Here is a 24,679-nt window from a genome sequence, read left to right as displayed (position 1 = left end):
CGTCCTGAACGCTGAGTGAAGGCAGGACAATGGGACTTTGCAAAAACAAAAACAGCTGCGATCCCCTCTCTGACGAGCCTGGACATGAGGCAGGAGGAGGAAACCCGCGCCTTCTCCCTGTATTCACATCCTCCCCTGGACGTGTGTCCCGCTGGGTGGGCAGACAGGCTCCTGTCCCTTGGCTGAGCCCTAAGGGCCTGGGGTTGAGTGGACCCTAAAGGAAACATCTGCCAATGCAAAGACAGAAATAGAAAGTTGATGGCTGGCCATCCAGTTGAAAACATTATTTATTTATTTTTAAAGGTGCTGCTCCTTGCAGAGCAGGGCTACCCTATAGGCAGTGTTCCAGAGTAGCCTGCCCATCCATTTCTTCCTTTCTTTCTTTCGTTCCTTCCTTCCTTCCTTTGTTTGTCTTTTGAGATGGAGTATCACTCTGTCTCACCCAGGCTGGAGTGCAGTGGTGCGATCTCGGCTCACTGCATCCTCTGCCTCTTGGGTTCAAGCGATTCTCCTGCCTCAGCCTCCCTTCCAAGTAGCTAGGACTACAGGCGCGCACCACCATGTGCGGCTAACTTTTGTATTTTTAGTGGAGACAGAGTTTCACCATGTTGGCCAGGCTGGTCTCTTGAACTCCTGGCCTCAAGTAATCCACCCACCTCAGCCTCCCAAAGTGCTGGGATTACAGGTATGAGCCACCACGCCCGGCCGTGTCCCTCCATTTCTAATGGTCCAAGTGGTCGACCCTTACTGGCTTTTGAAGAGCACAGGCAGGGCTCGTACTGGTTAGCTGGGCTTTCCCACAGCCCAGACCCAGGGTGCCTGCAGAGCCCCGGGGCGCAGCTCGGCAGCCTGAAGCACTTGCTGGCAGCGAGGGGAGAAAGGGCTTTGTTGTTCTGAAACTGTCACACTAAACCAAGAAGCACAACGGGCCGGGACAAGGGCAGTGTGCACTAATCCACATTCGGCAGCCTTCAGCTCCCACAGGTCTGGGAGATAAAAACATAGAAGAAGAGGCAGAAACTTCCCACAGTGAGATCAGCGAGGCTGATGAGATTCCACTCTTGGAGGCAAACGGTGTTCTCTGTGTTACTGGGACTTCACATCAGCTGTGTGGCCTTTTACATCTGCGCTACGCTGGGAGTTCCTGGTTCCAGAAAAGAGAATGGCTCTCTTTGTTTCATTTTGTTTTCTTTTTTCAGTGTCAGCGGCTTGTTCCGTTTTCTGGCTTATGCTTGGTTCTTACGAGCTGGTTAAGGACTAAGAGATACCAGTGTACAGAGACACTCTACCCTGTACAGATTCAACAGCCCGTAGCACAGGGGAAAAAGACCTCATACCACGTAAAAGTACATTCAGTAACTAAATGTCATGCTAGTACACTTGGCTGTTCAATTTAATAAGATAAATGTACAACCACTTTGGAACCACTGATAACAAATGGCACTATTGTCAAAGAATAGTGCCATTCTGAACAAACCCAGTAATAGGTGACATTTCTATATTTCTATATTATATCAAACAAACTTCAGAGCAAAGAGCTGTTAAAAATTATCTATAAACTTTTTCTGTAAGGCCACTTGTTTTCTCCTTCACAGTTCTACATTTTTAACTTCTCCATTTCTTAAACTCCTCCTCGGGGGGACGGGGGAAGAAGGCAATATTTGTATTTGTCATGCCTTCTCTTTTTTCCTGATATTTTCCCACAGGAAACAACACTAAAAAATTGTTTTTTTGAGATGGGGTCTCGCTATGGTGCCCAGGCTGTTCTTGAACTCCTAGGCTCAAAAGATCCTAAAATTTTAAAAAATAAGAATAACAGCAGTGACCGACTTACAACTCCCCACCACTTCTCCATACCATCCCCAATTCCTTAAAGGTTCAGGACATAGCACTCCCCCCAGGCACAGGTGGGATGACCCAGAGATCGAATCAGGCTCTCTCTCATGGGAAGCTCTGGGAACAGGAGGGACAGGCCAGCTTTCCAGGCTGGGCAGAGTTAGGGACAAGCTACAGGTGGCGGAGACCATGGTCTAGAGGAAAGAGCAGTTCTCAAGTGTGGTCCTGGGACCAGGGGCATAAGATGCACCCCCTGAGAACTCCTTCACAAACGCAAAAGCACTCAGCCCTGCCCCAGGCCCACTGAATCAGAACCTCCGGGCATGGGGCCCTGCAATCAGTGTTTACCAACCCTTCCAGGTGATTCTGATGCAAGCTCAAGTATGAAAACCTCTGGGAGGGAGGACTCTCCCGCACTCAGTGAGCTTATCAGGAAAGGTGGATGGGCCAGGTCAGTGGAGGTAAGGGGCTAAGACCAGAAGGCCTGGGTTCTGGCTTCTGCTCTGAAACATACATATTTTCAATCTCGGGCCAGCAATGCAACCTCCCTGTGCCTCAGTTTCTTCACCTGAGGGCTGCCCATCAGCCCGCTGCGGGCTCACATGAGGGAGCCTGGAGGGGCCATGCTGGCTACCAGGTACAGGAAGTTTTGGTATCCTGAAATGACTCCTCTCTACTCCCCCAGACTGGGGTGTGCAACCCTCCCAGGACCGCCTGATCCCTGGACCACCGCCCCTACCCACCAAGGCACAGGTGTCCCTATAGTTGGACACGCATAGGTGTGGGGCTTCCAGTCTAGGAAAGGGGGACTTGGAGCAGGGCCCAACCCACTCTGTGGGTGCATCCCTAGAAGGCCTCTTGTTGGCCACTCACCTGCATGATCTGGGCTCTGGCAAGGCCCAGGTTCAGGTCCTGCCTGACTTGCCCACGAGTCCCCCACCTGCCTCTGCCGCCCACAGCGTCCCAGATTCCAGCCTCCCGTTGACCCCAAGGTGATTACAGTAATTACTCTAATAGCACTCAGAATCACAGTCATACAGTTGAGCGTACTTGATAGTCTACCGGCACTTTCACTGACATTATTTCACTAATGTCATTTACCTGATATCTGGACTTCCCCCTTGGATCTGGGAAGTCTTTTAGATCTGCTGCCTCCCCTGGAGCCCTGAGGACTAGTGTGCTGGGTGTCTACCCTGAGGACCAAACCAGCCTCACAGGTCCTAGCAAGGACCCAGGTGCTGCCTTTCCACCTGGAGGCAGCAGCTATATCTGGGCCCTAGGGGTTCATGCCAGAGGGGGAGGTGGCCACCCGCAGGCTGAAGGCAGCTATGGGCTGGCTGGACCAGTGTGAAGCCCCGGGACTCCTGGCCTCACTTCTCGGTAACAATGGCGAGGATGAGGGGCTGATCTCCAGAGATACAGAACCTGTCCCTTTGGGGACACGGGGGATTTCAGAGAGTGGGGCTTGCTGTGAAATGTCCAAACCTGGCCCCGGAGCACCATCAGGCCGTGGCGTGGAAGGCCCCAGCATGGGGGCTCGTTCCCAGCTCCCCTCCCTGGCGGCTCTCATCCTGCGGGACAGGGACTTCTAGGACTTGACATTTTCCCATAAGGGAGTTCGGGAGTTTCTCTAAACCCGTGAAGGTCATGGCCCTGGGGCCTTCCTGGGCAGGGCAGGGCAGGGCAGGGGATTTTCCGCTCGTGGCTAGGTTGTTCCTCTAGCGATCCTGGTGCTGGTGGGTGAAGAGGAGGCAGGCAGCAGGATGGCAGGGAGGGGCAGAGAGAGCCTAGAGGGCAGTGACCATGGGACCCTTCCCCCGCAGGGCCTGGGGCAAGGGTGGGTGCCCAGAGGGACAGTTCTCCCCAGCCAGGCCAGGTGACACCTCTGCCTCCCAGGCCGGAGCTGGCTGTCACTCAGTTCCTCCATCCCAGCCGCCCCAGCTCACCACGCAAGGCTGTTCCAGACTAGCATCTACACACCGGGAATCAGCCCTCAGCTATGGGGACGGGTTCCAGTGGACACGGGTGGCCGAATGAACTCTGCAAAGGACCAGGGCCCCTGGTCTGGTAGCCACCCTCAGCCCCTTTCTGGAAGCCAGGGCCTCCTCCCACAATTGACTTGGGCACGGAGGAGCAGCACGGCTGTCTCTTTAAGGTGACACCCCCGATCCCCCTTGTTGACTGAGGGATTAAAGCCTTAGAGGAGCTTAAGGGAGCAGGAGGGGGGCAAATGGGGTCCAATCCTCTTCTGGAGGATGCTGGGGCAGTGGCCAAATTCTCCTGTTGGGGCTGGATTTTGTGGCAGAGGCTGCTCTGATAAGCAGCTGAAAAGGCCGGGTGCTTAGAGTGAGAATGACGTGTGTAGGGGCCAAGGTCAAAATGTGGGAAAACTCCAATTCCAGGCAGCTGGGGTAGAAAAGGCAGAGGCAGTTTTCAGGGAACCAAGTCCTCAGATGTCCACCCTCATCGTGCTCCTCCCTGGGCCATGTCTCCGGCAGAGGGGTGGCAGCCCCAGCAAAAGGCTCATGGTATCAAGCAGCCTCTGCCACAAAATCCAGCCCTGGCTTAGCAGAGTAGCCTTCCCCTTCTCCTAAGAGTCTGACACGTCCTCTGGCCAGGCCAGGCCAGCGCATCCTTCACTGTGAGCCCCCACCTGGAGTCACCGCCTGGAAGCCAGAGCCCCAAAGAGCTGGGGCAGGTCTCCAGCACCCACGCCATGGGGCTCTTCAATTGTGTGTGTGTGTGTGTGTGTTTTTTTTTTTTTAATTTTTGAGATGGAGTCTCATTCTGGTGCCTAGGCTGGAGTGTGATGGTGTGATCTTGGCTCACTGCAACCTCCGCCTCCCAGGTTCAAGTGATCCTCCTGCCTCAGCCTCCCGGGTAGCTGGAGCCACACCACCACTGGCTAATTTTTGTATTTTTGGTACAGACAGGGTTTTGCCATGTTGCCCAGGCTGGTCTCAAACTCCTGAGCTCCATATGCCTTGGCCTCCCTCAAAGTGCTGGGATGACAGGAGTGAGCCACCACACTCAGCCCCCAGTTGTTTCTGAAGACAGTTTTTTCCTCTTGGCATCTCCTGGACCCCGCAATACTCAATATGCAGCACTTAAAATGAACACAAAAAATGCAGTGGGGCTGATTTTCTACATTCAAGGTCTCCTCTGACATATCAGAAAGTGCTGAGCTTGCTGGAAAATGGGGTTTGATCCCACAGCTGCCTCGTTTGGTCCTCACCCCCATTCCTGCCACCCCTCCGGGCTTGGGGCGCACAGCTGCCCATTTGCCTCAGCAGAGGCAACTGCAGCGCAGGCAGGGGTCAGCCCTCGGGCACCACACCCCCTCTGTGTGCAGCTGAGCCAGCTGGGATCTGACGGGGGCCCTTACTCTGACCACACTGACCTTGTGGGCTGTGCCTGTACCCGGCCAGCTGCCCGGGAGCCTTACCAGAGCATCGATCCCAGAGAAGGTGTGGTTGGCGTCTTCCAAGGAGTACATCAGCTGGTATACCCCATCATTGGTCTCGCTGTTTCCATAGAAACCAACGCCCACTGCAGCACTACAAGCAAGATCCCAAACAGAGGTTAGAGGTGATACGCAGAGGAGAATGTTTGTTTATATTAAAAAATAAGCTTAGGGCTGCGTGCAGTGGCTCATGCCTGTAATCCCAGCTACTCAGGAGGTTGAGGCATAGAATTGCTTGAACCCAGGAGATGGAGGTTGCAGTGAGCCAAGATTGCGCCACTGCACTCCCTCCTGGGTGACAGAGCTAGACTCTGTCTCCAAACAAAACAAAACAAAACAAACCTTGTTTTTAGAGCAGTTTTAGGTTCACAGCAAAATTAAGTGGAAAGTAGAGAGTTCCCATATATCTGCTGCCCCACACATGCACAGCCTCCTACTCTACTCGAAAATCCTGCGGCAGAGTGGCACATCCGTTACAAGCGATAAGCCCAGATGGACACACCGTCGTCACCCAGAGCCCACAGCTTCCAGTAAGGTTTCTTCTCAGCGTTGCACATTCTATAGGTTTGGACATATGGATAAAGACATGCATTGGCTGGGTGCAGTGACTCGCGCCTGTGATCCCAACACTTGGGGAGGCTGAGGCGGGTGGATCGCTTGAGCTCAGGAGTTGGAGACCAGCCTGTGCAACACAGTGACATCCTACCTCTGCAAAAAATTTAAAAAAATGAAAAAATGATGTGTCCACCTTTACCATATCATACAGGGTAGTTTCACTGCCCTAAAATTCCTCTGTGCTCTGCCCATTAAGTCCTCCCTCCCCTGTAATCCCTTTATTTTTATTTTTTTGAGATGGAGTTTTGCTCTGTTGCCCAGGCTGGAGTGCAATGGCATGATCTCGGCTCACTGCAACCTCCGCCTCCTGGGTTTAAGTGATTCTTCTGCCTCAGCCTCCTGAGTAGCTGGGACTACAGGCACGTGCTACCACGCCCAGCTAATTTTTTGTATTTTTAGTAAAGTTGGGGTTTCACCATGTCGGCCAGGCTGGTCTCAAACTCCTGACTTCAGGTGATCCCCACCCCACCCCACCGCCGCACCCCGTCGGCCTCCCAAAGTGCTGGGATTACAGGCGTGAGCCACTGCACCTGGCCTTAATCCTTAGTTTTCCCTTTTCCAGAGTGCCATAGAGTTGAAATGATACAGTGTGGAACATTTTCAGATTGGCTTCTTTCACTTAGTAATAGGGATTTAAGATTCCTCCGTGACTTCTTCTGGCTTGGTAACTCATTTTTTTCAGTGCTGAATAATATTTCATCATCCAGATGGACCACAATTTATCCATTCACCTATTAAGGACATCTTCGTTGCTTCCAAGTTCTGGCAATTCTGAATACAGCTGCTATAAACATGTATGGAGAGCAGGTTTTTGACTATAGCTGAGGATCTCTTTCCTGGGGGCCGTGTTGAGTAGGCAGATGACAACTCACATTCTGGCAGGTGGGGCTGGGGGTGGGGAGGTGAAGGTTCAGGGTCCCTGGCAAGCTGGCTCTACAGGACATTTTATTCGGGCAATAGGAAAATACCGTCCTCCAGTCCTGTGACTCCAAAAGGTGGGAGACTGTAGCCAGCCCTAGGGATGCTGATGCAGTAGGTCTGAGGAGGGCCCAGGTACCTGCACTTTTACCAGCCCCCAGGGGATTCTGACACAGGTGGGCCTGGGAAGCGCTGAGGTCTACTGAGATCACACACTCAGTGCTGACCTTGGGTCTCTCTTGACACCTCCAGGGATTGTGGACTCCCTCGACATCCTCCACCCTTTCCCCCACAGGCCACCCATGTGACAGTCTGTTCTTCCACTGTGAAGTCTCAGCTTTTTTTTTTTTTTTTTTTTTTTTTTGAGACGGAGTATCGCTCTGTCGCCCAGGCTGGAGTGCAGTGGCCCGATCTCAGCTCACTGCAAGCTCCGCCTCCCGGGTTTACGCCATTCTCCTGCCTCAGTCTCCGGAGCAGCTGGGACTACAGGCGCCCGCCACCTCGCCCGGCTAGTTTTTTGTATTTTTTTTTAGTAGAGACGGGGTTTCACCATGTCAGCCAGGATGGTCTCGATCTCCTGACCTCATGATCCACCCGTCTCGGCCTCCCAAAGTGCTGGGATTACAGGCTTGAGCCACCGCGCCCGGCCTAGTCTCAGCTTATAGAATGTTCCTTCTTCTACTGAGATGACACCTGCCTCCTTAAGCCACTCATCCGCTGGATCTTCGTTTGTCTTCTAGAACAGCCTGGAAGAAGTTTCCAATTCTGCATGGTGCCCCATCAGACAGCTGAACCTGGCTTCTTCATAACCCGCTCACCTCGTGCTCTCCAAGTGGGACAGGTGTCCTGCTTGGGGCTAAGGTCTCCAGACCCTTGCCCATGCCATCACCGTCCTCTAGATGATTGGTTAATGTCACTCTTAAATGTGGCCTGAGTGGGTCACTCAAGTCCAGGTTGTTCATCAGTTCTGAGCGCAGTGGGGCTCATGCCTTAGGTCCTCCACTTCCCGGGGCACTGAGCTAACTTGCGCCCACCCTGGTTCCCCCTCCGCTCCCCGCTCCGCTCCCCCCTCTGCCGATCTTGTGGTCTACAAACAGCCCCTGAATTTCTTCCCAAGAATTGCTGTTAAGCCCAGTCTCTCCTCCTTCCTATAGTGCTGTATTGATTTTTGTTTTGTTTTAACCAAAAGCAGAACTTTATCCCTGTGAAATCTCATCTAGTTGGTTTTAGTCCAACATTCCAGCATGAACAAATCATTTCAAATCTTGACTCTTGTCATCCATCATATTCCATCTGACCCGCACCACTTGAGACCATCTGAAGACTGATTAAGCAGCCTCCTGAGTTTTCATCCAAAATGCTCATTTGGTTTGGGGTGGGGGGATGTGAATGTACACGTCCACACTTATATTTGTTCTTTTGTTCTTTAAACAAGACAGGATCTAGGATGGAACCCCCTGGAGGGCTGTGATAGAAACCTCCTGCCGGGCGCAGTGGCTCAGGTCTGTAATCCCAATCCCAGCACTTTGGGAGGCCGAGGCGGGTGGGTCACCTGAGCTCAGGAGTTGAGACCAGCCTGGCCAATGTGGTGAAACCTCGTCTCTACTAAAAATACAAAAATTAGCTGGGCATGGTGGCACGTGCCTGTAATCGCAGCTACTCGGGAGACTGAGGCAGGAGAATGGCTAGAACCCGGGAGGAGGAGGTTGCAGGGAGCAAAGATTGCACCATTTCACTCTAGCTTGGGCGACAGAGCAAACTCCATCTCAAAAAAAAAAAAAAAGAAAAAAGGAAAAAAAGAAACCTCCCTCCAGGGCGCCCTCGACTCCTAATTCAGTGTTTTTCAGGATGTGGTCCTCGGACCACAGGAACAGAATCACCTGGGGAGCCTGTTAAGTGTGGATAAGCAGCCCGGCCCATTCCATCAGTGTGGTCTGGGAATGTGCCTTTTAAAATGAGGTTCCTGCATCATCCAAGATGGGGGGCGGGAGACATTTAAAAAATGAGGTTCCTGCATGAATCACGTGTCTCTGTCTCTCTCTCTCACACACCCCCTCTGCAGTTTAGAAATCCACTGCATTAAGTCAATATTCATCGGATTCAGCCAGAGTTGTGTAACTAGCTTTGAACCCAGTCAAATGCACCATCATGCAAAATGCAACCTGTTTTTTCCACGGTATCCACACAGAGGTGGGGAGCTTCACCGAGCGCTCAGCTGAGATATTCATACATTACATGAATTGTCTTTCCATGATCCTCCAATTTGTAACTTTATTTAAAAGAAAATGAACCAATTGTATTGTGCTCTGAGAAGCCCTTTTGTCGACTCGTGTTCATCCTTTTCTAGCTCTCTGAGCCAGGATTTAGTGTTTTCCGGGGATTCAATATGAAGCCAGGGCTTTCCCAACCTTCTCATTCTCTCGGGCCCTGTGGGTTTATCAGTGATGGCCCAGGAGGGGCTGTGAAATTACGCCTCATCTTTGGGGATCAGAAATCACCTTGGGGCTCAAGCCTGTAATCCCAGCACTTTGGGAGGTTGAGGCGGGTGGATCACCTGAGATCAGGAGTTCGAGACCAGCCTGGCCAACATGGCGAAACCCTGTCTCTACTAAAAATACAAAAATTAACCGGGCATGGTGGTGAGTGCCTGTAATCCCAGCTACTCAGGAGGCTGAGGCAGGAGAATCTCTTGAACCTGGGAGGCAGAGGTTGCAGTGAGCTGAGATCGCATCACTGCATTCCAGCCTAGGCGACAGAATGAGACTCCACCTCAAAAAAAAAAAAAAAGAAAAAAGAAATCGCCTTGGCTGTTTAATGAGGGTCTCCTGGTCCCTCCTGGGGTCATTGGTCCCACCTGGGCCATGGGAAAAACTGTTCTGCTTGACAAGAATAAGTGAGTTGGTGGTGTTGCCTTCCCCCGGTGTGTTCACACCACTCTTTCCCCAATATAAAATCACTACCCTCCCCCTAAAATAGAGGAGCACTAAGAGGTGTATCCTCGTATCCCTTTTGCTTTTTCAGGAACCCCTTGTTGGTCTTCTGTGGATTCAATCCCCCACTTTCAGGTGGAACCATATCAGCAGAGCTCATCTGTCCTCCCACCTCAGTCCCCCAGCCTTTACCTCCATCCCTTCTCCTGCTGCTGTCCCGACTCTCCTTCCTGCCCCTCCCATAACTCACCAATCTGGCTGTTCCTGTGTCCCAGTGGACACAGCTCCAATGAAGGTGACCAATGACCCCCCTGCCACTATACCTGAGGGCTTTTCCCAACCCCTCTCCCACACGCAGTCGTCAGCCTGGGTCCTCTTCCTGGAACACGCCGCCCCGTGACTCCTGTGCCCTTGTGGCACTCCCGGCCCTTCCTGGTGGGACACTCTTTCCTGGTCTCCTTCACAGGCACCTTTTGCGTCCCAGCCATGAAACACTGTGCTTCCTCCAGGCTTGGCCCCAGCCCCCTTCTCACTCTGTGCTTCCTACAGCAGGCCACCTGTGTGTGCGACTTCCACATTGGCCACCCTCATGATCCTGGCTTTATAACTCCAACTCCGCTTGGATGTTTCAAAGGCACCTTAAACTCAATCTGTGTACAACCCAACTGTGACCGTCTGCTGCTCTTCCGGATCCCCGCCAATGTCCCGTGCCTTGGAGGATGGCACCGCCACCCCATCTTGGGGCTTAAGCCAGAAACCTGCAGATCAACTTCAGCAGCTCCTCCCTGAACCTCCCTGGCCGACTCTTCCTCTGTGCACTCCCCTCTGGTCACTGCCCACGCGTGGGTGTAAGCCCGCCGCTCTCCAACTGGGCCTCCCTGATGGCCTGAGTTTCACTCTTGCCCACGTCTATGCGACCCTCTGCCTGGACCTGTCCCTCCTCTGTCCCCTGCCCTGTTCTCCATCACAGGGGGCTGATCCCTCACACTGAATGTCTCCGGCTCCCCTGGCAGCTGGCTTCTGCTGATGGAGGTGCTGGTAGGAGACTGGAGGTGGTGGTAAGGCAGCCAGGGCCCTGCTCCCCTCGTTCTGCAGCCGCTGATAGGCAGGCTGTGTGGCTCCAACTTCGCTGGTGACATAGCCTCTCCCTCTGTCCCTCTGGCCTGCAGGTGGTGGTGGCTCCTGCTGTTGCTAATCCCAGGGTCGCTCACTGCCCTCATTAGGCCTCTGAGCTCTTCAGTGGCCCAGCGGCCATTTCTTCGCATTCAAGTCCCGCTGTTCCGAATACTCCCTCCAGCCTTGCTTCCATTCAATCCGAGTTATCCGGTGACCCTACCTCTTTGCAGAGCCCTTGCAGTGGCTCCCCTGACTCTTAGAATAAAGACCCCAACCCCTGACAAAGCCTATGAGTTGTTCCATGGTTTGGATCCCATCTTCCCCGTGTCTTCCGACCCCATGACACTCTCCCCATCCCACTGCCACTCACTGCTCACCCCGACCCTTGGCAGTGCCCCCAACCCCCTCATCTGCTCCCTCTGCTCTGGCCACATTGGCTTCCTTTAGCCCCATGCTTGCTCCCGCCTCAGGGCCTTTGCACGTTTCTCTTCCCTCTGCCTGGAGGTGTCTCCGCCTCCCCTGCCCCCACCTTTGCCAAGTTAATGCCTTCTCATCCTATGGGTTTGGGTGCCCTTGTCACCCAGCAACGCCTGGACTCAGGTGGGCCATCCACTTCTATGCCTGCTCCTTTCCTTCAGAGCTCTCTCCTTAGTTTTTTGGTTTTTCTTTACTTTCCTTTTTTCTTTTTCTTTTTTTTTTTTTTGAGACAGAGTCTGTCACCCAGGCTAGAATGCAGTGGTGCAATCTCAGCTCACTGCAACCTCCATCTCCCAGGTTCAAGCAATTCTCCTGCCTTAGCCTCCCAAGTAGCTGGGGTTACAGGCACCCGCCACCACGCCTGGCTAATTTTGTATTTTTAGTAGAGATGGGGTTTCACCATGTTGGTCAGGCTGGTCTCGAACTCCTGACCTCAAGTGATCCACCCACCTTGGCCTCCCAAAGTGCTGGGATTATAGGCATGAGCCACCACGCCCGGCCCTCTCTCCTTAGTTGTAATGATTCAAAGCAAACTGGTGCACAGTTCTCAGCCTCTGCTGACAGATCATGAAAGCAGACTTGGTGCCTGTTTTCTTACTGCTGGTGCCCTCTTGCCTAGTACAAGTAACGCCCAGAATGTTGTGGCACGGATCCTGCCATGCACATTCCTTCCACTTTGAGATTCCCCTACACTGCTGATAATCCTTCCTTATTGGAAGAATGGACTCCTCATGCCATTCTTACCGTTCCAAAGTATTCTTCAAAAACAAGTTTGTCGTGTGTGTAACTGTTGTGTGTAAGAGACAGGGTCTCACGTCACCCAGGCTAGAGTGCGGGAGAGCGATCACGATCCGCCTCCTGGGCTCATCATCCTCCTGCCTCAGTCGGGACTACAAGCACGCATTACCAGGCCTGGCTCATTTTTGTAGAGGTGAGGTCTTACCACATTGCCCAAGGTGATCTCGAACTCCTGAGCTCAGGTGATCCACCCGCCTCAGCCTCCCAAAGTGCTGGGATTACAGGCGTGAGCCACTGCCCGGCCATGCAGGAGGATTTTTAACACCACAGTCACTTCTCAAAGCTCTTCCAGTCTACTGGGAACCACACTCGTCTATGACCTCTCGGCCTGTCCAGAACTCTGTCCTCTGAGTCTCTTATTTCAGCCCCGGCCATGTATTGCAGCAGCCTTGATCCCCTTCCTTGTGCTTAGAGCTTTGTCCGCCCCACAAGGCTGCTTTAGCGTCTCGCCTGCGTTTTGGCTTAGGTGAGCCTCACACTACAGGCAGGACGAGATCAAGAACATCTTCCAACAGAGAAGAAAATCGCAGTGGCAAGGTGAGCTGCCTGGGTATGAAAGCCCAGGCATCCTCACCCCCAGGCTGACCAGGACCTGCCTGGCTGCCAGCCTGCTGCCGGGTAGTGGGAGACTCTACTCTTTGGGGTGACGACACCCAAGAAGCATCTCTGTGTGGACACTAGAGGCTTTTGGAAAAGCCTCTATAGATTTAAAAACAAGAAAAATGCAACAACTCCTGAAAACAGCCAGCATGCCTGTGGACGCTGGCTGGGGTGGAGTGGCTAGGCAGTGTGGTGGGCTGGGTACGGACTCCTGCTATGGGAATTATAAATCCTCACTTTAAGGCCCAGCATGGTGGCTCATGCCTGTAATCCCAGTGCTTTGGGAGGCTGAGTGGGGAGCAGCGTCTGAAGTCAGAAGTTGAAGACCAGCCTGAGCAACATAATCTCAGCCCAGGTGTGGTGGCTCACGCCTGTAATCCCAGCACTTTTGGAGGCTGAGGTAGGTGGATCACTTGAGCTCAGGAGTTTGAGATCAGCCTGGGAAACACGATGAAACCTTGTCTCTACCAAAAACAAACAAACAAACAAAAAACACAAAAAACCCAGGCATGGTGGTGTGCACCTGTAGTCCCAGCTACTTGGGAGGCTGAGGTGGGAGGATTGCTTGAGCCTAGGAGTTTGAGGCTGCAGTGAGCTGTGATCACACCACTGCACTCTGGCCTGGGTAACAGGGTGAGACCCCATCTTATAAATAAATAAATAAATAAAAGAAATTCTCACCTCCTCATCCAAAGCAAAGAAGAACTGGCTAATGACATTAAAGGCTATTGATCTTACAAGAAGATGGAATTGGTTTGTGCTGGAGTCAGACTATCTTCTGATCTCACAGACCCAGGGCAGCAGCTGGCAGGGGACAGGGACACAGACTGGAGATGCCCAGTGTCGGTGCAGAAATGCTGCCTGCAAGGCTGCTGGGCACAGGACAAACTCACATTGGGGCAGGGTTTGGGGGGCCACTTGGGAGACCTTTCTGGAGACCCCATCACCACCCCGGGCATCTGATTCCTGATGCTTGGTAAGAAAAGGGACAACATTCATTTGGGGACAAGCTTTTCCATCAAGGTAGCCAGAGCTCAGTCAGGAGAACATGGCCAGACAGTCTCTGGCCCCTTGCAGAGTGAGTCACATACCCCAGGCCCAGAGCCCAGGGACACTCACCAGCAGACGAGCCCGGCCACCACGGCTGTCCAGGTGATGCAGCAGGAGTGGCGCTGCTTGGTCTGTACCGCATCGTCTTGCTGGCAGCAGCACGCGCAGACCAGGTAAGCCACAAGGAAGATGAGGTTCAGGCCCAGGCAGACTGCAGCCACCAGCCCCAGGAACAGCAGCGACTGGAAGAGAGCAGAGCCCTGTTGTCACTCTTCATCCCTGCAGTGCGGGGCTCTGGAAGTGCCCTGTCCTCGAGCCCCGAGTGCCCCACCGCCTGGGCTGCAGATAGGACCAGAGCTGAGCTGTGTCTCTCATCCATCCTTCCAAGCTCCACCTATGGTTCAAGTTCCTACTCTGTCAACAGAGGGCCCGGCGCTAAGGCACTTGGGTGGGAGTAATGGAGGGCACGAGGCCAAGTGGTGGGCCTGGTGGTCAGTGAGGGAAGGGTGTCAGATCTGGTGTCCAGTTTCTGGTTCAGACCCTGGATGAAGATAAGGACCAGGTCCTGCTGATGAAGAGTCTGAGTCACTCAGGAGATAAGGCAGGAATCCCCGGCGGGCAGGCAGGGCTGTGGGTGGTGAGCTCTATGGCTTAGGGAGACAGGCAAGGAGAGCGATGCCGTCCAGGACCAGAGTACCTAGAGGCCTTGGGCGCTGAGCGCCACTGAGACAGGGCCTGGAAGGACAGGCCTCTTCCATGCAAGGACCCCACTGTCCCAGTCTGGGCATCATCCTTTACCCAGAATGTGAAGAGCTTGTTCTAGGTATTGGGTCCATCCTGAGAATCGAGAAGCCAGCTCCATGCTTGGGGGATGCGTGAGGGGGCGGGACAGTCAGGATAGGCAACTTATGGAATCCCTTCCACTGCACCCCAACAGGGACAGCTGAACCTCCAGGGCCAGCAGCAGCAAAGCCAGAATTCTGAGGGGGTCGGAGGGGCCTGAGGCCTGCCTAGCACCTCGGGGTCCTGCAATGGGAGCCACTGTCTATCAGGAGGCCCGGTGCCACTCTCTGCTCACTCATCTCTTGATTTTGCCAGATGGGCACCAGATGGCACTGAGATTGGCGGTTGCCAGCCAGGGCTGGACCTGGCTCTAAGTCAGGCTCCTGAGCTGACAGCCGTCCCTGCCTCCCATGCACCCCCGATAGGGGTTCCTGGTCCCGAATCCCTAGTGCCCCAGGGGGGCTGCCTAGGAAAGCCTGTTTCAGGGAGCCCTATGCAGGAGGTGGCCATCGGCAGCAAGTGGGACTCCGGGACCCTGCGGTCTAAGGGGGAGATGAGACTAGTGCAGGGGCAGGCACACACGGAGACAGCCCCGACAAACCAGGGCCGGGCTCTGCAGTCCGAGGCTTTGGGGCAGTTTTCCAGGGGGACAGACACCTACTGGAGGCCATGCTGCTAGCCCTGTGAGACGTGGGCAGACCTTCGGGCCTCTGGCACGGGCTGCTCTGCTGGTCACTCTTGGCTGACAGACTTCTCAGCTGAAGTGGTGGGGGCAGCCCAGGAAAAGGCAGGAGAGATGGCTCACTTGGGAGGGGAACAGATGGGTTTGACTTAAAATGTGGCTTTATGCCAGGTGTGGTGGCTCACGCCTATAATCCCAGCACTTTGAGAGGCCAAGGTGAGAGGATTGTTTGAGCCCAGGAGTTCAGGACCAGTCTGGGCAATATAGGGAGACTCTGTCTCTACAAAAAAATAAAAAATAAAAATTAGCTGGGCATGGTGGCATGTGCCTGTAGTCTCAGCTACTCAGGAGGCTGAGGTGGGAAGATCGCTTGAGACTGGGAGGTTGAGGCTGCAGTGAACCATGATTGTGCCACTACACTCCAGCCTGGGTGACAGAGGGAGATCCTGTCCCCCCCCCCCAAAAAAAAAAAGTGGCAGCTGGGAAGCCAAGGCCCAGTAGATCTGGGCACCTCCTTCTCCCAAAGACTTCACAGTGTGACAGGGGGCTGGGGCTGGGGCTCTCCCTGCCTGGACCACTCATGAGCACAGCCTGTCCCTGGGACTGACCCCAGCAAGCCCAGGGGTAGAAAGAGATGGTGGAAAGTCACTGCCCCTCTTCTGGTCCTCAGTCCATGCCCCTTCGCCAGAGGGCCCTACAGCCCAGGCCAAGGCAGAGGAGGCCAAGATAGCTGGGAGTTGAGAGCCTCTTTCCTCAAAGTGAAGTTTACCAGCCCGTGACCTGTGGCCCTGACATCTTCTGGGAGCTTGTCAGAGGTGCAGAATCCCAAGCCCCACCCTGAAACCAGTGAATCAGACCCGCCTCTAGAGATGATCCCAGGCAATATATATTCCATTAAAGTCTGGGCAGCACACAGCAGTTCTCAAACTTTTTCCAATAGCTTAACGTTTTCTTCTAACTGACTTGCTTAGCAGAGCCCTGAAACACAGAGCTCCATCTGAATAAGGAATGGATAGAAATGTCACGTTTTGTCCTGGCCGCCCCTTGGTAGCCCCTGAGGGCCCTCCGCTAAAGCCCAGGGATCCTCTCAACCATTTGTAAACCAGCGAGACCTGGTGGCATGCACTTGTAATCCCAGCTACTGGGAGGCTGGGATGGGAGGATCACTTGAGCCCAGGAGTTTGAGTCTAGCCTGGGCTAGGCAACAACATACCCTTAAAAAAAATAACTCAACCCCCCCCAAAAAAAACCCCAAACCAAGCCAAAAAACAATTTGCAAACCATTGTGCAATATGCATGCCATGACCCAGCAATTCTGCTTTACAGAGAGGAGGGCTGTGTCCCTCTGAAGACACACAAATGTTCACAGCAGCTTCACACAGCAGTCACAGCCAACACTCAAAAGGACAAAAACGTCCAACAAGAGAAAAGATACAGAACATGTGTCATAGTCTCAGAATACTACACAGCCATGAAAAGGAAACTAGCCACACATGACGATATTTCTGGGACGAATATCCCAGAAGTCAGGTTGAGGGAGAAAGCCAGACACAGAACAGCAGAGACCGTATGGATTAATTTATATGAAGTTTGGCCGGGCGTGGTGGCTCACGCCTGTAATCCCAGCACTTTGGGAGGCCGAGGTGGGCGGATCACAAGGTCAGGAGATCGAGACCATGGTGAAACCCCGTCTCTACTAAAAATAGAAAAAATTAGCCGGGCGCAGGGGCGGGCGCCTGTAGTCCCAGCTACTCGGGAGGCTGAGGCAGGAGAATGGCGTGAACCCGGGAGGCGGAGCTTGCAGTGAGCCGAGATTGCGCCACTGCACTCCAGCCTGGGCGACAGAGCGAGACTCCGTCTCAAAAAAAAAAAAAAAAAAAAAAAAAAAAAAATTTATATGAAGTTCAAAGTCAGAGATACTCATCAACAGCCAGAGAAATGTGAATCATCGAATCATCGCTACCTTTGGGAGGGTGCTGCCTTCAAGGGAGCATGAAGGAGGCTTCTGGGGGATCAGAATACGATTTGATTGGGATGGTGTTGCACACACACACACACACACCATGCACGCAGGTGCTCGAGGGTATAAATTCATTGAGCTGCACACTTAAGATTACACCCTTTCCTGTAAGTTATTCCTGTTTTTTTTTCTTTGAGACAGTGTCTCACTCTGTCACCCAGGCTGGAGGGCAGTGGCGCAATCTTGGCTCACTGCAACCTCCGCCTCCGGGGTTTAAGTGATTCCCCTGCCTCAGCCTCCTGAGTAGCTGGGATTACAGGCATGTGCCACCATGCCCAGCTAATTTTTTTGTATTTTTTTTTTTGAGATGGAGTCTTGCTCTGTCACCAGGCTGGAGTGCAGTGGTGCAATGTTGGCTCATTGTAACCTCCGCCTCCCAGGTTCAAGCGATTCTCCTGCCTTAGCCTCCCGAGTAGCCAGGATTACAGGCACACGCCACCATGTCCAGCTAATTTTTGTTTTGTTTTGTTTTGTTTTTTTTGAGACACAGTCTTGCTCTGTTACCAGGCTGGAGTGCAATGGCATGATCTCGGCTGACTGTAACTTCCGCCTCCTGGGTTCAAGCGATTCTACTGCCTCAGCCTCCTGAGTAGCTGGGATTACAGATGTGTGCCACCATGCTCAGCTAATTTTTTTGTACTTTTGGCACAAAAGGACCAGGCTGGTCTTGAACTCCCGACCTCAAGTGATCCATCTGCCTTGGCCTCCCAAAGTGCTGAGATTATGGGTGTGAGTCACCAGGCCCAACCAAGTTATTCCTAATGACAAAAAAATGTAAGGGAGCCCCAGACAAACCTCCTGTGTAGCCTAGAGCCCAGCTACCGTCCAGCCTGCCCCCAGCTACCCTTTACTTCGAGTTTGCCTCCTGAACAGCCCCACTATCATTTTATCACTAGTGGGAGAAGCTCCTGAATCTACCAGTGTCCCTACCCAGCGAGGAAGGCTCATCTGAGAAGGATCAGGCTGTGGGTGATGCAGCCGGCTACCCCGTTTTGCTCTCTCAAGTCTCCTCCAGCCTCTTGATCTCCCCCTTCAGCAGGCGCTGAGCCTCTGTGGTCTGGGGCCTCTCCAAGCTGGGCAGCTGGCCTCAATTAGGTTACTGATAATGCTGTCCAGCTCCAGTGAAAGCGAGGCCTGGGAAACCCAAACTCGGAGGCCTTTTTTTTTTTTTTTTTTTTTTTTTTTTTTTTAAATTTCCGTTAAAAAAAAAAATACAGACAGGCTCTCACTATGTTGGCCAGGTTTGTCTCCAACTCCTGGGCTCATGTGATCCTCCTTCCTTGGCCTCCCAAAATGCTGGGATTACAGGCGTGAGCCACCCTGCCCAGCCTTTGGAAGCCTTTTGTTAGGGAGTTACTTCCCAAAACCCTCCTGGGAACCCCGCCTAGGTGCTGGGAAAAAACAGGTGGTGGGTGGGACAGGGTGAGAGGGTGTGAGGGAAAAGGAGTGGGAAGGGAAGAGGAAAGAAGAGGGAAGGTGGGCAAGGGAGGAGGAAGGAGGAGGGAAAAGAGGAGCAGGGAGGCTCCCCACCCCTCCCCCAGCAGCACCATCTCCCAGGGCCAGCTTGGTGTCACCTGCTGCTCTCTAATGGGCAATTATTTTCTTGCTCCTAATTAACGCCGCATGTCCCCGTGTGCATGGAGGTGGAGGGGAATGGAAGAGGGAGCCAAGAGTTCTGCTTCCAGGTCCCCCTGCTCAGATGGACAGAGTTTTGCCAAGACAATTTCCCACGCCACCCCACGCCTCCCACTGTGCCCTGCAGCCACCTCCTTCTCCCACAGCAACACCAGGCCCCCAGCTCCCACACTGGTGCTCCGGCTCTGCTTCTCCCCTCATTAAAGGGACTTCAATTATTTCTGATTTGTCACTGTGTCATGAAAAACCCAGAGCGGACAGTGCCAAGCTGGGACCCAAGCTGGGGGCCGCAGTGACCACGGCAGCTGGACCCAAGGGGCTTCTGCACTGGGTGGGGGAGGGGACAACAGCCCCAGTCCCCAGAAGACATGGAGAGAGGTGAGCCGGTCTCAGGGAGAGGCTGGGAGAGAGAAACGAGGAGCACCTAGAGGGAGAGGCTCCCCCCCACAGGCCCACTGGGAAAGATTAAGCCCTCTCCCAGCGCGGCATGACTGTCTGATGACCGTGACTCAATTCACACTGGATGCACGGGGCTTCCTCATCCCAACCTCGGCTCTTCTCAGATCTCGGCTGGGATGGGCTTGCTGCCTGGTCCTTCTTCCTCAGACCTGCCCCCAAGTCAGAAGCAGGAAGTCCTGTAGTTCCGGTCTAGTTCCCAACGCTGTACCCTCCACTCTGTACTTTGGCGAATCTATGAACCAGACCAACCAAAGAGAAAACACATGGAAATACATGCTTATATACAAAAAATTAAACAACATCTCCTCTGCCTCCTAACACATGTCCTGAAAGAGCGGCTGGTCAGCTGATCCCGGGCAAGGGAAGCTGGAACAGGAAGCACACGTGTGGCCACCTGCCTGTTGACAGTAGCAATAACTAACATTTGCACAGCCTGTGGGAGCTTACTAAGATGTTTCAAGTACTGAGCTCATCAGCATCTGGTCTCCCCTGAGGGGCTGGCTGGATGGTGATGGTGGCGCTCACGCCCAGGCAAGGACACTGAAGTGCCTTGTTCATTTGCTCAGAGAGACAGTGCTGGATTCAGTACCAGGTGCCCATTCCCTTGTCCCCAACACCGCCCAATGGACACCTGGCCGGCTGCAGTCTTCTCCTTCCCAAGCAGCGATTGTGGCAGTTTCCGGTGTGCCAGGCACTGGCCGCAGGCTTCATAATCCATGAACTCATCAGTCCTTTTACCAACTCTTTGGAGTAGGAATCATCTCCAAATCCAATCCCCCTCATCTGTCAAAGGTGAGAAGACTCGGGCTGCAGGTCTAGGCTGATTTCCTTCCAGACACACAGCCACATCTGGCAGCCCAGAGCCGGGTGCCCGCCAGGGCCAGGGCGCCCTCATCCACAGCCCTGCCTTGGTGCTAACCTCTCATGACTCTGCTGACCGTAGGGTAGCCTCCCCACAAGGCTGGTGACACAGGCCAAGTGGCCTTTGTGAGGACTTGGGCTCAAGTTCACTGCAGGAAAAGGGGTGAGGATCAACTATCAGGAGGACTGGGGGCTTCCACAGCTCCTAAAGACCCCAGAAAGTGAGTGAGAGCCCCTACCTCCTGAGGAAGGTTCTGGAACACTGAATTTGCTCAGGAAATCCCAGCTCACCAGGTGACCTGCTCTTCACCATCTCTGCACTTCCAAGAACCCCCTTGCCTTTGAAATCCCATGCACCACCCACATCCCACGAGGCCAGCACCTGCCTGTTTCCAACCTTGCTTCGTCTCTGATGCACACGCACCAGCCCCCACCACACACACACATTGTACCACCAGCCAGCACTGTGCATTTGAACATGTGGGGCATGAGCTGAAGCCCTTTCTGCAGGCGTTTTGTTCAGTCTCCCCTGATCAGAGTCTGTGGAAGAGATCTCCTTCCTCTCCATCCCCCGACAGGGTACTGTCCTGACACACTGCTGAACCTCACAGCCACTCCATTAAACGATCTGCGTTATCAGCTCCTGTTATGTGGTATGAGCTCTCTGTACTAGGCATGATAAGTGGAATATCTCATCTAATTCTTGCAGATGAAGGGAGCAAGGCTCAGAGAGGTTAAGACACCTACCAGTGGTCACACATGGAAAGAACTGGGAATCCACCCCAGCCAACTGGAGGGCAGAGCCCCCACCTCAAACTGCGTGGTGTCTGCCACAGCTCTGAGCCCAGAGCCCAGCCACGGAGAATCCCCAGGAATTCCTCCTGAAGACCTGCTGCCTTGGTTACCATGGTCACCCCACGCCTGGCACGGCACTTGCCCCAGTCAAGCTTGCTGAGAACTGGGATGACTGACGGTCCACCTGACTCTGTTAGTGACTGGTGCTCAGGAGGAAAGAAGACATCCAGGAGAGACCTGTGGTCACAACAGGGGAACTTACCAAAATAGGAGCCGCCTTAAATAACACCCAGAGCCAGACTTCCGGCCCTGGCCCACCACGCTCATCTCCTACTTAGCGATCTGGGTGGTGGGGAGGGGTGAGCGGGACCAGGAGCCAGTGGGCAGGGCCGGTGTCAGCTGCCCAGGAGCAGTGGCCGATGGGAAGGGACACCCTCTGGAACCATTTGATGCCCAGCACAAAGTGAGCCGGGGCTGGAATCCTGGGAGGAGGGGCAGAGGCTGGAAGTAGGTTCCTCTGGCTCAACTGCCACCTGTCCATGGGACTGAGGGGGCTGTGGGCAGGCCCAGGCTCCACCAGCCACAGCTGCTGGGCAGATAGGAACTGTCTCTGGGGCCAGTAGGTTGAGGGAGTCCCCTTATCATCCCTGCCCCACCAAGGGGTCTTCCTGACCAATGAGAAGTTTAGATTTCCTCCAGTGGAGAGGAGAAAACTATGGCTGGAGACCCTGGGTGTGGGATCTGGGGCACAGGGTGTGGGATGGGGACACACACACACACACACACACACACAGAGTTGTCTCTGAAATCATATCCGCCTCTTTTCATGCATTCTCTGGGAGAGGAAGATTCCCTGGAGCTATCCCCAGGCAGTCACATTCTCAGGGAACATGGACTCCCACAGGCTAAGGTCCGGGGGAGGGAGGGCGGGTGTGCCCACTGATTGCCATCTTGCTCGCGACTGCCCACTGACCCCCAGGAAGGGGTCCTGATGCTCCCCTCCCTCTGGTAGGGCAGGCACCATCTGCCTGGGCCTGATGGCAGCCGGGTCGCCAGGGGTTATTATTAGACTCCCTGTCACTGGCACTTGGGCACCTCACACTGGATCAGGATTCCCTCCAAGAGGCCCTGCTTTGCTCCGACCTGTCCCGTATCTGGAGAACTTGACACAGAGAGAGGCCGCCGGGGGTCAAAGTCCTGAGATGGGCGCCTGGCTCTGAACAAATGGACCCCATCCTGGGCCACTGGCCCCAGAATCTTTGACCTAACACACGGAACTGATACAGGTGGGCCACTGGGGCCAGAGCAGGTGTGACCAGACCTGAGACAGGCTGGGAGATTCTGCAGCTTTGTTTGTCTGGGTAGGGAGGTCTGGGGGAGCCCTGGCCCTGTCTGTGGGGTGCAGAATCCCGCCAAGGGCCAGCAGAGTAGGGAAAGGGCGGGGAAGCCGGGAGTGGCTGCCCTAGGCCAGAAATTCAGGGCTTAGAAGGTGGGGTGGGGTGGGGAGAGGGGTGTGGGGGAACAGGAACGGGCCAGTCTAGGACCAGGGGACACAGAGAGGCTGTCAATGCAAGGGGGTCCTCAGGACGACAGTGTGAGATGGGCCGAGGGAGGCCACCTTCCTTCCCTGGAACAAGCACAAGCAGCTGTGGGTTCTCTGCGCTAGAGGGGAAGTGACCCACGCCGCTTCCCCCAGCCCTGCAGCCTTCCAGCTGGGACTCCCACCCTGCAGGCCAGGACTGGGGAGGAGGGGTGCTGCGGAGACCGACTCGGGAGACTACTCAGTTTCTGCCAAACTTTCCCAGGCCACTTAGCCTCGGAAAGAGAGCGCCCCATCTTGGAATCTCCAGAAGGTCGAAAACGCCGGGGCACCCCCTCAGCATCCCCGCACCTCGAGCGCCAGGATTACCCCGACACGAATGCCCCTATCCCTACCCCGCGCCAACCTGCCCGCTCGGCGTTCAGCCCCTGTCCCTGCAGGCGGTTTCGCGCCCCTCCTTCCCTTCCCCACGCCCGCTTCACTCTGATCTCTTCAGTCTTCTGGGCCCCCAGGTTCCCAGACAGGAGGGGACGCGGGCCACGGGCCTGGGAGGGTGGGGGAGAAGGGGAGAGGGGAGACGGGAAAGGGCTGCGCGGGGAGAGAAGGGGTCTGAGAGGCACGTGGGAAAGTGCAGGCTCTCGAGGGGAGAGGGGGTAGTGCGGGGACTTGGGGCGCGCGTGGCTGGGGTCTGGGGCGGCGCGAACTCACCTCCTGGTAACTCTCGTCGCCAGGGTTGAAGGTGCTGTTCACGGGCTGCAGGCGCAGGCCGAGGTGCGGAACGCTGTGCAGCCACACGACCCACCAGGGAGCGATGTAGTCCACGCGCGCCGCCTGCATGGCTCGGCCCGAGTGCGATCCACACGCTGAGCCGCAGCTGCGCTCAACTCCCGGCCCGGGCCCCGCGCCCGCCCCGCCCCCGGCCCCGCCTCTCCCTGGGCCCGCCCCCGCCCGCCCCGCCCCGCCGCGATTGCAGTCCCAGTTCTGGGCGGGGATCTGTCCTGGACGGATAGAAGGAGGGACGTGAAAAAAGCTCCCAGAAGTCTCTAAATCGGTTTCAGTCTCGAGGTCCCCGAGCTGCTGCTTATTTATGATCAGATCAAGGGTATAAGGTGTCAGTGGGGGCAGCCAGCAGTCACAGGCCAGAGAGGGGCGACTGCCCCGTCCCAAAGGTTTGTCACAGGGTAAGTAACCGACAGACTGGGAACGGAAGGAGGCAATCTTCAGCCACTCGGTCACTCATTCTAAATTCACTCTTAATCATTTTTGGGGCATCTATTGTGCAAGCCCTGTGGACTTAAAAAGAGAAATAAGACGCGGTCCCTGCCCTTGGGAGCTCCCGGCGCATCTGCCCCAACGACTCACTGAAGCTGCTTGCCGCGCGCCTGAGTGAGGACAGGGTGTCCTAAGGACTGAGAAAAATTGCTTGATTCTTCCTGGCAAATGGGACAGGATGAGCTTCCTGGAAGAGGGGGCCTTCGAGCTGTGTAGTGGGGAAGGTAGGAGAGTGATGAGAGCGCCCGGAAGGGACGAGCATTCGGGGAGACCGAAGCGCATGCAACAACACATTTGTTGAGCACCTACTAAGTGCCAGGCACTGTTACATCGGTGATGTAACAACAGCCGACAAAAACCCTCACCCCGAGCGCAGGCACTGCAGAGGGTGATGACAGTACCGGGAAGATGCCGAACGCAGGCCAGGAGGGGCTCTGGGGAAAAGCAAAGGCAGGGGAGGTTGCCCATCGGGGAGCCTTGCGTCCCTGGGCCCTCAGTACTCTGCACACATACAGAGGCCCCCACCCATCCTGTAACCACAAACTGCTTGGCGTGACTGGCCAGCAGAGGGAGGAGCCCAGGCTGAAGGACAAGTAGGGGTCAGGGGTAGGTAGGGTGGAGTGATGGGGTCGAAGCAGATTGGGTGTAGAGACCGCACTGCGCAGCCAGCCTGAGGGGTGCATAGCGACCCCGGCAGAGATGTAGGTGAGAAAGGAGCCCCGGGAGGATGGGGGTGTGGCTCCTAGGGTTCTGGCTGAAGGAACCAGGTGGATGCTGGCAGGCTGAAAAGGCTGGTAAACACACGTGGCTGCTGGGGGGTGGGGCTCCA

The 24,679-nt window shown here is 54.7% G+C and overlaps 1 protein-coding gene across 5 annotated transcripts in view; it reads right to left on the bottom strand.

Moving 5' to 3' along the window:
- TTYH2 (tweety family member 2) overlaps positions 1–23,431 on the bottom strand; it is a 49,064-nt gene extending 25,633 nt beyond the window's left edge. For 3 of the 5 annotated variants that reach the window (XM_045376768.2, XM_065531937.1, XM_074020308.1), the window contains exons 1-3: positions 23,287–23,431; positions 13,873–14,045; positions 5,282–5,393 (exon numbers count right to left, since the gene is read on the bottom strand). In XM_045376768.2, the coding sequence (XP_045232703.2) occupies positions 5,282–5,393; positions 13,873–14,045; positions 23,287–23,415 (414 nt within the window). In that variant the 5' untranslated portion in view covers positions 23,416–23,431. Of the gene's footprint in view, positions 1–5,281; positions 5,394–13,872; positions 14,046–21,300; positions 21,383–23,286 lie in introns of those variants that run through there. The other 2 variants (XM_045376769.2, XM_065531938.1) reach the window with 1 other exon arrangement.
- Between the last annotated feature and the right edge of the window lie 1,248 nt (positions 23,432–24,679).

This window comes from Macaca fascicularis, chromosome 16 (assembly GCF_037993035.2).
Source record: "Macaca fascicularis isolate 582-1 chromosome 16, T2T-MFA8v1.1".
NCBI lineage: Eukaryota > Metazoa > Chordata > Mammalia > Primates > Cercopithecidae > Macaca > Macaca fascicularis.
Note: the sequence above shows the minus strand (reverse complement) of the source record. Positions and strands in the feature narration are given on the sequence as shown.